Source organism: Python bivittatus, unplaced genomic scaffold (assembly GCF_059951505.1).
Source record: "Python bivittatus isolate LINGU-HERP-01145 unplaced genomic scaffold, Pbiv_v1 ctg000200_np1212, whole genome shotgun sequence".
In the NCBI taxonomy this organism is placed as follows: Eukaryota; Metazoa; Chordata; class Lepidosauria; order Squamata; family Pythonidae; genus Python; species Python bivittatus.
In genome coordinates, this window is record NW_028277040.1 from 3577933 (window position 1) to 3592181 (window position 14249).

Here is a 14249-nt window from a genome sequence, read left to right on the forward strand (position 1 = left end):
TGGCACAATTGATACAGTTTTCTATAATGGTTTTCTTTAATGAGGCACGAAGTAAAATAGGAGCCTTCCTAGCTACAGTGGGCCAGGTGAGAGGCATCCACACAGCAGAACAGTAAAAATGATTCAAATGATTGAGCTGAACATTAAAGGTGCAGTCATCCCATTATATCTTAAAACAAATATACTTTAAAGGCATATTTAAAGGCATCTATCTTACTCCTTGTGTAAGGATATTTTAGTTTCAAAGTGAACGTTGCCAGATGTCTGATTTCAAAAAATCAAGGCTCATGTTCCTTTTTTGCCTGCCAAATGGGTTAAGGTTAGGGTTATTGATTAACAGTTGATGCCATAATCACAACAAGGATATTGCACCAGTCAGTTACATCCACTTATTTCTGCAGCCTCTCATTGACAGCCAAAAACATTACATTTATAACTAATGACAGGCGAAAAAAGGAACAAGATCTGAAAATAAGGTTGTTCTTGGGTGTTTTGTTTTGTGTTTTGTTTTGCTTTCTTGAAAATAGTTGCTTTCTTTAGAAGGTGAAAGTAAAATCCAGATAATGCACTTTCATAATATAAAAAGCACTGTAATCAAGCTACTTACGGAAAAAGCTTATGTAATTCTAACAAGCACAAGCTGCTAACTCTGCACAGCCATATCTTTGTGATTAATCTATATGAACACTATACTAATGCTTATAAAAGATTAACATTCCTAACTATATTATGAACAAATAGAAGGAGCAGCTTTATTTTTTAAAGCCTCCAGCTGTGTGTACCTTAACTATTCTTTTAGTAATGTGCAATAAATGTTTCTTATATTCCTGTAGTCAAAACTACAAAGGGAATGAGGGAAGAAGAGAACTGCTCCAACAGATAACCTAGATGGTTTGGCAGCTTTGCTCCACACTGCTCTTTGAATTTTATTTTGCCAATAAAGGTTGATGGAGCCAGAGCACACACCTAGCTCAGGTTGCTACACCTTTGACTTGCAGGCCTGACCATCAGTGAAGAACAAGAAACTGAAATGGAGGAAAAGAGAATCAGGATGGAAGAGAGACAGTGAAGATAGGGAGCAGATTGTTCCCAGCACAGACACTGACATACAGTAGGGTAAACACTGTACCTAGAGAGGCTGCCCTCAGCGGCCAGGCCTTGGGAGTCATCGAGGACATTGGGTTCACTGCAGGATGGGCAAGGAGGTGAAGCATTTAAGGAAGAAAATATGTTTTTAAAGCATGCAATTGTCTCTGTGTTCAAAGAAAATAAGTATCAGAAGGATAGTAGAGAAAATAAAGGAGAGCAAATTGGCCTCAACACTAATTCCTTGAAGAGAAGCAACTGAAAGATTGAAAGACGAATTTTCCTCCAATCTAAAGAGCTTCCTGCATAGAGAAGATGTGATGCAACGATCTCCACATTTATATAACACATTTAGAGGCTAACTCCCATCTAGTCTCAGTGAAAAATATAATTCACAGTCATAAACCATTTTTCCTTTCATAGGCATAAGCAGTAGTCAGGCATTTGAGCTTCCCAACTTCCTCTACCTCCCAGCCACTGAACTGAACTACTGAGGTGGGAGATGCCAAAAGATTTATTTGGAGAGGATATGTGGAATGTGGCACTAATCCAACACTAGGGCTTAGGAGAAGTTTCAGTCCTCTGATCTCCCAACTGTATATTTGGAAGCATAGTTAAAATATCCTCAGTAGTAGACAAGTCTGCGTTCTCTTTTGATGATGGGATCTTTGATCCATCCAGCCGTCTAAACAAGACTGCACTATTTCATAACCCTAGTCCTATAATGTTCGGGAACATTGCCCCAAAGTGCAATCCCGTCTTTTTTTTTTTTTCCTGGTTTGTAATACAATAGCACATTGCAGTTAAAATAATTTCCCCTTGCCACAAAAATGATCAAACCTTATCTCTCTCACTTCTCAATTGTCGGGAATTCAAACACCTTTAATTAAACTGATAAACGCTTGTGATTCTATTGATTTTTTTTCCAAATATGATCAGGAAAACATATTTTTCAGCTAACAAGTAGAATGTATAGCAGAACATTACTGAAACTTTTAAAATATTAAAAGCGAGATAAATATGACTTTTTTATATTAAAGCCAAAGTTATTTGAGAAAGCTGACAGCTCTGTTAAGTACCACAACTGCTAGTGGCATGCAGTGGGTTTGATGTGGAAGAGGCCCCCCAGAATGCAGGAAGCAGCTGTCTGTGACTAATTAAAGTAGCTGTGTCTGTTTCCAGAGGAGATGAGGCACAGAAGATCTAATTTGGCTCTCCTGTGATTTTTTAAAAACCCTAATAAAACCGCTTTTGACCCATGAGGAAAGCAGTCACAAGAGGCCTGCAGAGTGAATTCAGACCGATTTGTTTTCCAATTGGTCATTGTAGCCTAGCTTTGTAAAGTTTCATCTCCTGTCTTGTGTGTTCACTGTCCAGAACTATCTAAGAAAAGTCTGCTAAGCACGGTTAAGTATATATCACCAGATTAAATCCTTGCCAGCTAGTTACCTAAATCAGGATTAGGCATCAGGAAAGGGTGGGGAGGGGGTACCGGAGTTTCTAATACTTGAAAAGTGATTGTGAATATAAGGCATTGCAATCTGAAGCTGTTGGTTTACTAGTTTATGTAAAACAATTTATGTATTCCTCCATTTCTGTCTACCCACACATACTTCCAAAGACTTGTGCATTACAAGAATAAATTTGCTCAGAAGGCAGTTTGTTCAATGTGCAACTACAGAAGTAATTCAGCCATTCATGGATATCCCCTCCAAGCCAAATGTGTCTGCATTTGATTTTTAAAAGTGCATTTGCAAATATCTTCAGATAGAGATATAATTCAAGCACTAGGGTTTTGAACCTTTAAAATACATCATGGAAAAGTAACATTGACTAATACAGCTCTTTTTGCAGCTGATGAGAAGTACCTAAGAAAACCTGAATGTTTTTAATGAGGATGATTACTAAGCATATCCCTATTGCAAACACTCATAAAAAGCCAGGACTGGATCTGCTTTATTTTGTCTGGTCTTTACCCCAACACCTCTGAATTATAAGCTCTATTATACCTTTGTAATTTCTGTTCTTGTGAAAAATATCAGGAAATGAGAAACAGGCCATTTTGTTACCTTTGACTGGGTAACATGCCCACTTCAGCCTGGGGTGCGGACATGCTGGAGAGATGGCTGGAGAATCGCCTCCTCCCAATGGTCCCCATAAGGTATGCTTCCTGTTCACTTACCACACTGGGCATGCTCACTGAGTCATCTGAAAGGAATTCAGAGGAAAGAATGAATAGTCCTTCATTTGGGGCTTCAAGGGTTAGCCTGTCAGGTGGTGATCTTCTGTAGGAGACCCTTTGGCTAGGAATGCCAAGCCTGTCATGGCTGCCAAGGCTCAAGCCTGCAAAAGCAGGGACACCCCACTTCTCTTATAACTTCCCATTTATTTAGCATATGGAGTCTCTGAGCTTGGTTGTTTGCTTGCAAACATTTCATTACCCAGCTCGGTAACATCTTCAGTGTGAGTGAGTATGGGGTCTGCACCCTGTTTATACATAGTAGCTTGGGGGGCATCCTCTTATCTAGCTTGTGTGTGTGTGTGTGTGTGTGTGTGTGTGAGACTCTTCCCCCTAAACTGATCCCCAGAATAACAACACTATGAGTTAAACTAGGTTAAGACTGGTCCCACGTTTTCAGGTTTGCTGAATGGAGATGTAAACTTGGGTCTCCTTGGTCAAAGTCTTAACTCCTTAAACCCTATTCTACAAGCCTTCCCAGTTAATACGAAAGCCAAAATGACTTGAAAAAGAAAAAAAGTGATAAAAATACAACTGAAGAACCTGGTCGTTTGATGCTTTTTTAACCTGAGTAATTTAAGGAAATTTAAGAAGATATGCCAAATGAGGTCAGATGGTATATGTTAAACACTTCCTTGGCCCAGTCCCATAGAGAACAAAGAGTCAGGGTCCAACTTAAGGAAAAGAATTGATGTATGTAAGAGGATTGAAGAGTTCCTCAGGTTCCCGCCTTCCTGTGCCTTAATGCCCTGCCATCACTGTCCCCGGACCTTTGCTCTTAGCTTGATTCACTGGAGCCCAGTGGTGGGAAAAGTTCTATGTGGAAAAAAGGGAACCCTCCAGCTGTGCACCAAGACTCCTGACTGAGCAGGAGGTTGGACTGCAAGGCCAAAACGGGCACTCTCGTGTTTAGGTTAGTGAATACTTGCTTTCTTCATCTTCTTCATCTGTCCTGCTTAAAGTATCCTGGGAGGCCTGCTGAGAAGGCTCGCTATCCTGTTCCCAGACGGTTCCAGTGCCGGTATTGGAGCGGGACATTGTGGCAAGGCTCAGTCGATAGGCAGAGGTGGAGGTTCCCACAGTGCTGATGGAGGTCTTTCCTTGGTAAGCTAGAACAAGGGTTCGGGGTGAGGGAATGACAGTTATGCTAGTGGAAAAGAATAATGTTATTAAGAAGCCATTCTATGTAAGCTCATAGCTTTTACCAAGGAAGGCCATGTGATTCTGGGCCATCAGCATGTGAAGGATTAACAGTGTGGATAAAGAAAGGAGGAGCTTTCCTCTGAGATGTACTTAGTTTAATTCCATGTTCCTATGAAATAGCAAGAAACATCTCACCATTCTTAAAAATGCCTCATCAGAAATTATAAGCACAGGTAACCATCACACAATGTTTTTCTCCCGGTGTCATAAACTCTAATCTACAGTAAATGACCCTTGAATCACCACCATCATCCAAGTTTACAACTGCTTGTAAACTTGAATGAGGATTCCCACATCATTTATCAAAGTTAAGATTTCTCAGCCTGAATTTTATTCAATTCTATAATTTCCATTCTATCATACGAGTTTGATGAGAAGAGGAAACACTTGGGTTTTTGACATATTCTTGTTCTGTTTGCTTCATCTTCAACCTGCCTTTTCCCACAGTGTCCTCACCTGATCCACTATGCACAGCCTCCTTGAGGATCTTCAGTTCATTATTGAATTCTGCAATGAGAGAGCTCTTACAGAGAGGGCGGGGGATGAAGCGCCGCTCCAGCTGGTCAGCAATGTGTTGTCGGGCAGTCAGTTCCTCATGATTCTCAGCTGGTTGGGCTAGCAACTGAGGATGACAATGGTAGGGGACAGCCATGAAGACTGAAAAAATCATACATGCTATTAATACAGAACAACTATTCTTAGCCATTTTCATGGGGCCAGACCTTTACAAACCCACAGCGAATCAGGCATACTAATTTGCAAACCAATACTTTTGAAATAGAATTTTTGAATTTGAGGTGTATTGCTCCTACTTACAAGAGCACCTTACCATAAAGGACTGTCTTGTCCCTACCAGAGCAATAGTAAATCCTGTTTGCAGTGTCATTTCAGAAAGAAAATATGACTAATATTAATAGTGGATTACCTTGCATTGAATGAAGGGGCGAAGAAGCACAAAAATAGGAATTCTAGTGCGAACAATAAAATCCAGGAAATCCCATAGGGCCAGCCCTCCAACTTTTCGCAAAGCCATCTCTTTGACTTGCAGACTCAGCCAATACCATTGGCTACCAAGCTGCCGCTCAAAACAAACAAGGATCACCTTCAAAGCTAAAAAATGAGACAAATGAGTCAGAAAAATTAAAGAACAGCACAGTGATAACAACCCATGCATACCTGCACATTCAAGATTTGGAATCAACTTTTCTGAGAGGAAAATATTATTGCAATCCTATAAGATCGATCCCAAATTTCATTGCCAGATGGAAATTCTCACTCACCCAGGTAGGCTGCTTGACTAGTGGATTCAGCTAGCCCTTCCTTACGCAGGTCCTTCCCTGCATCTCCTGGAGTGGAGCAGTGGGCAGGAGAGCTCTCCAACATGAAGTTCTTACTGCGTGAAGTGCTAATAATGCGAGGTGGCAGTAAAATGTTAATGACTGTCTGGAGCAGCAGGAGAACTTCAGGCTGCTCCAGCCAAGGGCTGTCTGCATGATATCAAAGGGAAAAGACAAAGAGCAGATCAGACTTTGATTCCCAGAAAAGATTCAACACCACATGATGAAACATGAACATTATGTAAATCACAATCAGTTTCCCTACCTTTACCTTCTGTAAGCAAAAGACAAAGTTATCCAAGAACAAATACAACAAGACAAGACAAAGAAATCATGCTCTTGGTGTACTTTCCCCACACGATATTATATCTGACTCTTAAGAATTGGGACTCATGCTGGACTTCACCATATCTTCTCTGGGCTTGCTAACCTAAGGCAAGTACATGGGCCCTTGAAAAGCTAAGGTCTAAGCTGTACCCTCCCATGCACACTTATGTGGCAGATCAGAGCCCAGCCAGAAGTGTGAATGAACCCTTTGGGTTGCGCTGCAGACACGGTCATGTTAAATAAGAGAGTTTAAACCATACAAGAAGAGTGGCCTATGTAGAAGCTGTGTGGTTTTCTTGTTTGTCCCCATTTTTTTCTTACACATAGGTGAATTTTTGCTTTGTCCGGCCTGCTCTGTCATTCTCCTGATTTCAAAAAGGGGAGCTCCTCTGTCAAAGATTTAATTCAGAAAACACAGCTGAAATGAGAGAAGGACACTACAACACACCAATTTTCTCATCCAAGTCCCCAACAAACCCTACTGAAACACACCAGTAAAAGAATGCTTGTATCAAAAGAAACATGAAGGATAACAAAGCACAAACATCGCTGGTTCAGAGAGGCAGGCAGGAGGGGGAAACAAAAGAATCTTTCTGTTAATCAGACCTTTGCTTCCTGATCCTACTGTGAGCACAAATGGAATCAGTAGATTTAAAAGCATTCCTTCCCTTCTCTCCTGATTGGTGAATGGGGAGATCACATGGCTTAAGGGAAAATCTTCTTTCAAAGCCTGTGCAGTGATAATAAAAAAGATTAAATATTAATTAATATTGGCAGATTAAAAGGGGGAAACTGGCTTTAAAAAATTGGATCCACAGACACTTGGTTTACCCAGTACACTACAGGAACATGTTGTGTCCACCTCTGGATGGGTTCACCACCTTAGATGAAGTCATTGAAAGAGGCAACTTCTAGCTTCAACATAATCAATCGATTAAACATTCAACGTTTTGAGCTCATTGACCTCTTTGTTTTACCCTAAATTATTTCCCAGCAGATAGTATACTGATAGTTATCTATGCCAATGCAAGCCAAAAAGTCTGAAATAAAAAAATCTAGAAAAAGTGCAAGGGAAAGCATTTTAGTCATTTTTAAAAATTCACTACGTCTCTCTGAAAATATACATTTGGAAGATGGTACCTATTGTTTTGGTTTGATCCTGATTCTGCCAACTGCCAAAGATGGAAACTGCAGCAGAAAACCTGCATCTCTACTGAAAAAATGTGATATTTTTTGCCTTCTCACCTTAACTTAGTATTAATGAAGAACTACCCCTCCCCCAAACGAAGCACAAAACTTGCATTTTCCAAAGTAGGAGCAATGCATTGTAGAATCCCAAGTTATCCACAGAATTTAGGCTATTAAAAAAGTATACTTGATAATGAATATTTTTAAAAACCATTAACATCAGCTGTATACTTTATATGGTCTCTTTATTCTTTTAACCAGATTTCATTTGACTCTGATATAAGTCCCAGATGATCTTCATCTATCTGACAGACAGAATCAATAATTAAGTAATTAAAAGGGTAAAAGAGAGAGAGAGAGAGATGAAAGGAAAGGAAAGCTGTCAATTAACTTCTGGAAATCTGGGATAGTAAACTGATAAGCAATATCTTCTAGAGTTAATAAATGTTTATGAGTGGGTATGCAACCTTGAAATTATATAGAATACTTCAAAGGGCAGAATGTAAAAATACCTGATCCTCAGATTCATATAAAGCACTTCCATGAAATTAGTTTTAGCCTTTCAAATTCACAACCTACAAAAGATTTATTGCTTCTGCACTTTCATAGCTCTTATTCTTCAGCTAAGTAGCAAGAATGAATAATGCTTGTCTACATTCCTGAGAAGTACAGCTGTCTCTCATGTCAGGCCTTTGGTTGGTTTCAGTCTGCATGATTCCAATGTGACTCACTGGATTTATGCTAAATTGACACCCACCGAAGACCTGGAGAGTTGCTAAATGCTGAGATACTGAACTTCAGCATATGTATGGGGAAGTATGAATTTTGCTTCACAGTTTTTGCCCAGCTTTCGCAGAAAACAAAAGAGCACCAGTGAACTGGTGCCTCAACCACATGAGAAGCACAGCCTGTCTAACAGGCAAGGCAGTCACACCTGAATCTGCAATGCTACAAGCCGGACAACAGCTGTGCTGAAGGGTAGAGGTGGCGAGAGATAAGGGCTGAGATGAAGAAGGGGTAATCCATCGGCCACACTGGAAGGTCCTACTACTCCCATCACCTGCAATACAAACACAGCACATCACCTTGACCAACTATTACAATTCCATCCATGCCATACCCTCCAATGTTAATGAGGTTCACGCTTCAGATAGCGCAAGACTGGGATGCTCAGGGCCCTCCACATGCCTTGCGGTAGCTGGGGTCAAGAAGGGAAAGGAGTGGTTCTAGCAGGAGATGGATGGGAAGGAAAAGGTGCTGCTACAGGGTTAGCAGAAGGATTGGACGGAAGGCACAAGGAAAATCAGCACAATTAAGAATGTACCCAGTACTAGCCCTGAATAACCAGCACTGTACTGGTAGATTAGGTGGGGTTGGAGGGTATGCCATGTAGTTACTGTACTCAATGGAAACATGTACTTGAAATCACAATGTACTAGTTGGCTTAAGTTGTTATCTCCTGATGTCAGGGTAATGTCCTGAGTCTGATCCAGACTGGGTTTAAAAAATATTCAGACTCCCTCGTGTGATTGTTCATACAATGTTCAGACTCTCCTCTTGTATAACAAACTTGCATGGGGGCAAGGGGAGGATTTCAATTTATATATTGTACATAAGATTTTAATAGAGAATTTATGCCAAGTATAGTTTCAGGCCATGACAAATGGTCCTCTCAAAACAAAAACAAAAACACACATACCCTAGTATCCAATGGTGTAATGGCTACTCAAAGTGATTGAAACTTGAGTTATCAACTATCTGCTTACTGTAAGTGTAGGCTTTTCTCAGGAATTTGGTAGTGGCCAAAACATATAATTTGTTATAAGTTTTTTAAAGTTTTTGGCTAGCACACAAGGGTGTGCATAGAAGGGGGATTCAAAAGGTCATGAAGGCAGCCACAAGCACACAATTGAAGCCCTGACCCTTCTTTACATGCATCGCATGCATATGTCAGGTAAGATCCGATGGGGCTTCAGTTCCATGATCACGGGCACCATCTTGACACAATTACAAGATCCTGGGCACTTTTTGACACCTCCCCACTTGAGACCTCAGCTAGCACAAGCATCTTGTTCCTGTAGATTTTAAATGCTGGATTATTCATATTGGTTGGAGGAGGACTGCAACTGTGCATTTCTTCCAGTCTGTTTTCCATCAGCTGCTTGTATCTTACAAGATCTAGTTATCTAGCTAGTAAAAGATCTACTAGATCTTAAAAAAGAAAGTAGTACTCTCTTCCATTTGAAGGAGTGAATATTCACTGACTAATTTCCTTTCTTTATTATTTATTAAGTTTGTATACTGCTCAACCCCCAACAACTCTGGGCAAAGAATAACAAGAAGTAACAGTATTACAAGGAATAAAACAATACAATAATAAACAAGAAAAAAGGAATAAAAGATGGCAAACTGGGCAGGGAAAAAAAAACAAACCCCACAACCTAAAAGGGGGCTTCAATCACACTCCCCAAAGGCTTGGGCAAAGAGCCAGGTCTTCAAACCACCAGCAGGGTGGGGGCCAATCGATCTCAGGGGGGGGACCTCATGCCGGGGGCAGGCACTTTGTGATAATTTTCAAGAGATTTAGAGCAGAGGTGCAAAACGTGCCTTATCAACATCTCCTTTTGCAGCCCTCAGAGTGGGCGGGGCTGGAAAAGCTGGCTTGATTTATTTGGCAGCTTGGGGAAATTAAGGGTCAAAATGGGAAACAACCCTTGCAGCCTTTTAACACATCACTTCATCCCTGAGATGCTACAACTTGGGGTCTTGGGACACTCAGTTCTTGAATTCAGCCCTTGGCATGCCCCACCAATCCCAGTATGGTCCTCCAGCTGATGGAAGTTGTATACTCTTGACTCAGAGCATGGTAAGGGTGTAAAGGCCCTGGTGTATCGGGCCAAGAGCCAGCATAATTCAGCATCTTGTTCTTCCTGTTTGGCTGACTCAGGCTGAATTCCCTGAATGTCCTACATTCTTCAGTCCTCCGAACTGCAATCAATGTCTTTTCAAACTATAGTACAGATAAGTGAAACTGCAAGCAAATTTACACCAGCACTGTATATAAGGAAATTATCCCAATTTATTAGCTTTCATTCCAACCTTATAAAAGCTCAATATTTTTATCTAATGATTTACTTGAGTTCCTACTTAAATGACATTTACCATTAGACTGGCTATCCTGGCTTGATTTTTTAATCAAAGTATCATGCCCGTAAAGGATTTACCTATTGTTGAATTGTCTTTGGGGTCAACTGTACACAGTGATTATAGCCGTTTAAACATGTCAGTAACACACCAGGTAAAATTGGTATTCCTTAATGCAATCCAGAAGCATCATAGTTTTAAGAATCAGAAGGATCTGAACATTGTACAAAGAAACCCCAAACTTTCTTTAAACTGTGTACGGACATTACAAATGGCAAAACAAATTTACTCTAGTAATTGAGTTAATCAGTAGTTGATGCCCTTTTGCAGAGCAATAAAAATAGTTTATTTTTACAAGGTGAGACTGAATAATGTCTCAAGAGTCCCACACCCCCTTCCAGCTCCTCTATCAGGTGTGTGCAGGTGTGTGCAGTATCCACCACCCCACTCTCCAACTTGCAGCCCTCAACTCTCAGCGCAACATGCAGAAGCGGATTTTCAGAGTGGTGCGTGGAAAGTAGCAAAAACCACTCATCGGACTATGGGTTTCTTTCTCATTCTCTCCCCATGCACCACTTTGAAAATGTCCTTCATTATTTCTAGTGTTATTTCAAGGAAGTTCTTTCTAGGAGTACTGAACAGGAAGTTTGTATTGTAGAAGGAAGCTTAGCAGATGTGCAGGAGATTGCCATTTTATCTACTCACCAGATTGACACAGACATTGATCAGTGACCTAAGATGAGGCAGGAAGGATATGATTGGCTGCCTCTGAAGTGTCAAACAAACCCCTTCAATCAAATTGCTGGCAGGTTCCCATTCAACCTGTCTCCTAGAACACAATGGTAGGTGGCATTAGATGGTTAGTCCACAAAAATGTGACGGAGAGATAGGAACACCAAGGAAAGTTCAAGATAAAGGAGATCTCAGATGGCAACAACCTGTTTCACAATGTAATCATTTTACCCAGATTATTCAGAAGGACAGTGGAATAAAAAACATTGTAAAATGCTCAGATTACCAACAAAATCGATGAGAAAGAAAAATGAGCATGGGCACATAACACTACTTTTATAAAGGTAAAACTAGCAAATGAAGCAAACTTCTAATGTCTAGGAGATAGCTGTTTACAAGCAGCCTTTCTGCACTAGAAAAAAATCTAAATATTCTGAGAAATTCAATTCTAGGTGTACATGTTAAACAGCAATATCACTGTTTACAATAAATCATTGAACTCTGAGGGACTCAGAACAGCCTTTTACATCTAGCCATAGCAGGTCATCCTTCATGCTTTGCTGAGTTACTTGCATGTTGCAAACACCCATGCTCCACAGACATCACAAACATGGCCCACTCTTGGTTCAGTGGTTGCATGTGGTCGTATAGTTGATGTTTGACTTCCATCTCTGTAGGTCACTCAAGAGAATACAGTGTGGTTGTTCATTAAATACTGACAGGCAATCTGCCTGATTGATCCATGGTTTATTTCTGCTTTATTCAAACTTTTTAAACATTAGACAGAGAATTTGCAAAGAAGCAATATATAAAAATTTATTAACAAGAATTGGTCTTAATAGGCATGATATAAATTCCAGCTTTACTTCCATTTGATTTCTAAAACACAAATCTAAATTCTTCTCTCTTTGGAAAAAATATTTATGAATTTTGCCTATCCAGAGGAAGATAACAGATATCCTCTGGAAATTTGAAATATATATTAAAATGCAGCAGATCCTTTACTACATGTGCACATGTTGCAGACAGACACTCAACAGGTTAGTTCAGACAAGAGTATGGGATTACCGCTGGATGCAAAATCATGAAGCGCTGTGCATATATCCAGTTGCATTCACCCTACAGGGTAGTTTTAGTATGGAAAGTAGAGTGAGAACACTGTATAAGTGTGATGCAAATTTTTTTTTCTTCATGGATTATCATGTGATGAATTCCCTAAGAGATTTCTGTAAACATTCTTAAATTTTAGAAATCAATGTGGTATTTGCAATATTCTACAAATAAATTAATACTCTAGCATTTGGTGACTGTCAAGACAATATTGCTGTTTCATATCCAGTGATAGGAAGAGAAGACATTATTACCCTTCCAGTTGCTTTTATATTGCAATTCTAGCCCTTGTTCACCTGTAGTCAAGTTCCTTCCTATATCAATATTTAAAAAGAAGTCAGGAGATTTGGAATACCAGAAATCTGTTTATTTCTTCCAGAATTCATTCATGTAGCTGCCATTCTCAGATCAAGGCAATTATGGGGAAAAACCAAAGATTTGCTAATGGACTTGGAAATATAGACAAATCTAAAATTCTCCAAGGATGAGCATGTAGATCTTTCATAGAAACATTAATTTGGAATTAGACCATGAAAAGCAATAGTGATCAGAAATTGCAAACAAGATTATCCTAGGCAATGTAGAGGGAACTCCGACTTCATATATATTCAAGTTTGTGTGTGCTGGAGAGAAGGAAGGAGTACTCAGCCCCTGATGCTCATTTTTAAGCCATGTTTTATGACTACCTGCACCAGACAATGTCTCTGTATCTCAGTCCTTTCCTATGACAAGAAATCACTACAGTTAGCAGATTTGCTGAATTGGCAATTCGAAATTGGGTTTGTCCTGCTAATGAGAAAGCGCTTTTCAAAAGTAGAGAAGGAATGAGCCATTAAAAAATTTCCAAGGGTTGGAAAATTGATTGAGAATTAGATAGAGATAAAGTAGAATATACAACTATTTCTGTCAACCATTTCTTTTGACCTATGAAAAAGTTTTCAGGAAATAAAATGAGAAAAAGAACATTGGTTATTTCATTTCATAGGCAAAGATCGAAGAATGCATTCTCTGTATATTTGCTTACAAGCAATGATTAATTAAGAAACCTAAAGACAGAGTGTCAAACAGCATTCTAAGCCTTTAAAAATCTAAAAAAAATATGATGATGAACATTTCCATGGGCCTGGTTCCATTTCATCAAACCAACCTCAAAGGCTACCTTAAATTTTACATGGCCTGTTCCAAGTTATTTGTCATTCTAGTTTGTACCTGCTGTATATTTTTGTTCATCTCGGGAACTATCCAAAGAACTTGCCAGTGTTTTTGCAGAATCAAGTGATTAATCTGAGGCTTGAGTAAGCTAATATAGCTAAAACATGCTAGGAAACACTGCATTTGGGTCACACAATTCTTCTTGTGACTCTTCACAAAAGATTCATTTCTGCTACTGTTGTTTCCCAGTATGACCAAAGGCTCATAGGCTCATAGAAGAAAGATATTTTTAAATATTTGCTGTAAGAGTTCAGCGTAGTGAACACTGTCAATGAAACAACATACCCTTCCTTCAAGGCTTGCAATATCAGAAATGGACCCCCCCATAGGTTTCTGTCATACACACTTACCTCAAAGTAGGCATCTTGTGAATTTTATTGAACATACGATCCAGTCTTTTCAAGATGAGGATAAGGGCAGGCCTCACGGCCTCAGCAGTCCAGTCAGTGATGGGCAGCATTTCCATGATGTACCGCCGGAGCCCACGGCTCTCCATTGTCTGGGTGTCATAAGGTGCCAGCTTCAGAAGGGAATGTGCAATCTCTGCCAATCTAAAACCATTGCTCATTAAAAGGAAAACCTGGATTTTATACCGTGAGCTCTTTTGAGAAAGTGTTGACTATTGTGGCATGGAAAAACACACTCCCATTAAATAAAATGCTACATAGTCC

The 14249-nt window shown here is 39.8% G+C and overlaps 1 protein-coding gene and 1 long non-coding RNA gene across 2 annotated transcripts in view; one reads left to right on the forward strand and one right to left on the reverse strand.

Annotated features, from left to right (window-relative positions):
* Positions 1–5108, forward strand: part of LOC148216525 (uncharacterized) — a 31433-nt gene extending 26325 nt beyond the window's left edge. The window contains exons 3-4 of the long non-coding RNA XR_015795176.1: positions 999–4429; positions 4976–5108. This is a non-coding gene — a long non-coding RNA (uncharacterized LOC148216525). The remainder of the gene's footprint in view (positions 1–998; positions 4430–4975) is intronic.
* UNC80 (unc-80 subunit of NALCN channel complex) overlaps positions 1–14249 on the reverse strand; it is a 153788-nt gene that overhangs the window by 17695 nt on the left and 121844 nt on the right. The window contains exons 53-62 of the mRNA XM_088135592.1: positions 13929–14129; positions 11230–11353; positions 8315–8440; positions 6799–6922; positions 5809–6015; positions 5454–5638; positions 4985–5150; positions 4255–4434; positions 3156–3294; positions 1130–1186 (exon numbers count right to left, since the gene is read on the reverse strand). Coding sequence (XP_087991718.1) covers positions 1130–1186; positions 3156–3294; positions 4255–4434; positions 4985–5150; positions 5454–5638; positions 5809–6015; positions 6799–6922; positions 8315–8440; positions 11230–11353; positions 13929–14129 — 1509 coding nt within the window. The remainder of the gene's footprint in view (positions 1–1129; positions 1187–3155; positions 3295–4254; positions 4435–4984; positions 5151–5453; positions 5639–5808; positions 6016–6798; positions 6923–8314; positions 8441–11229; positions 11354–13928; positions 14130–14249) is intronic.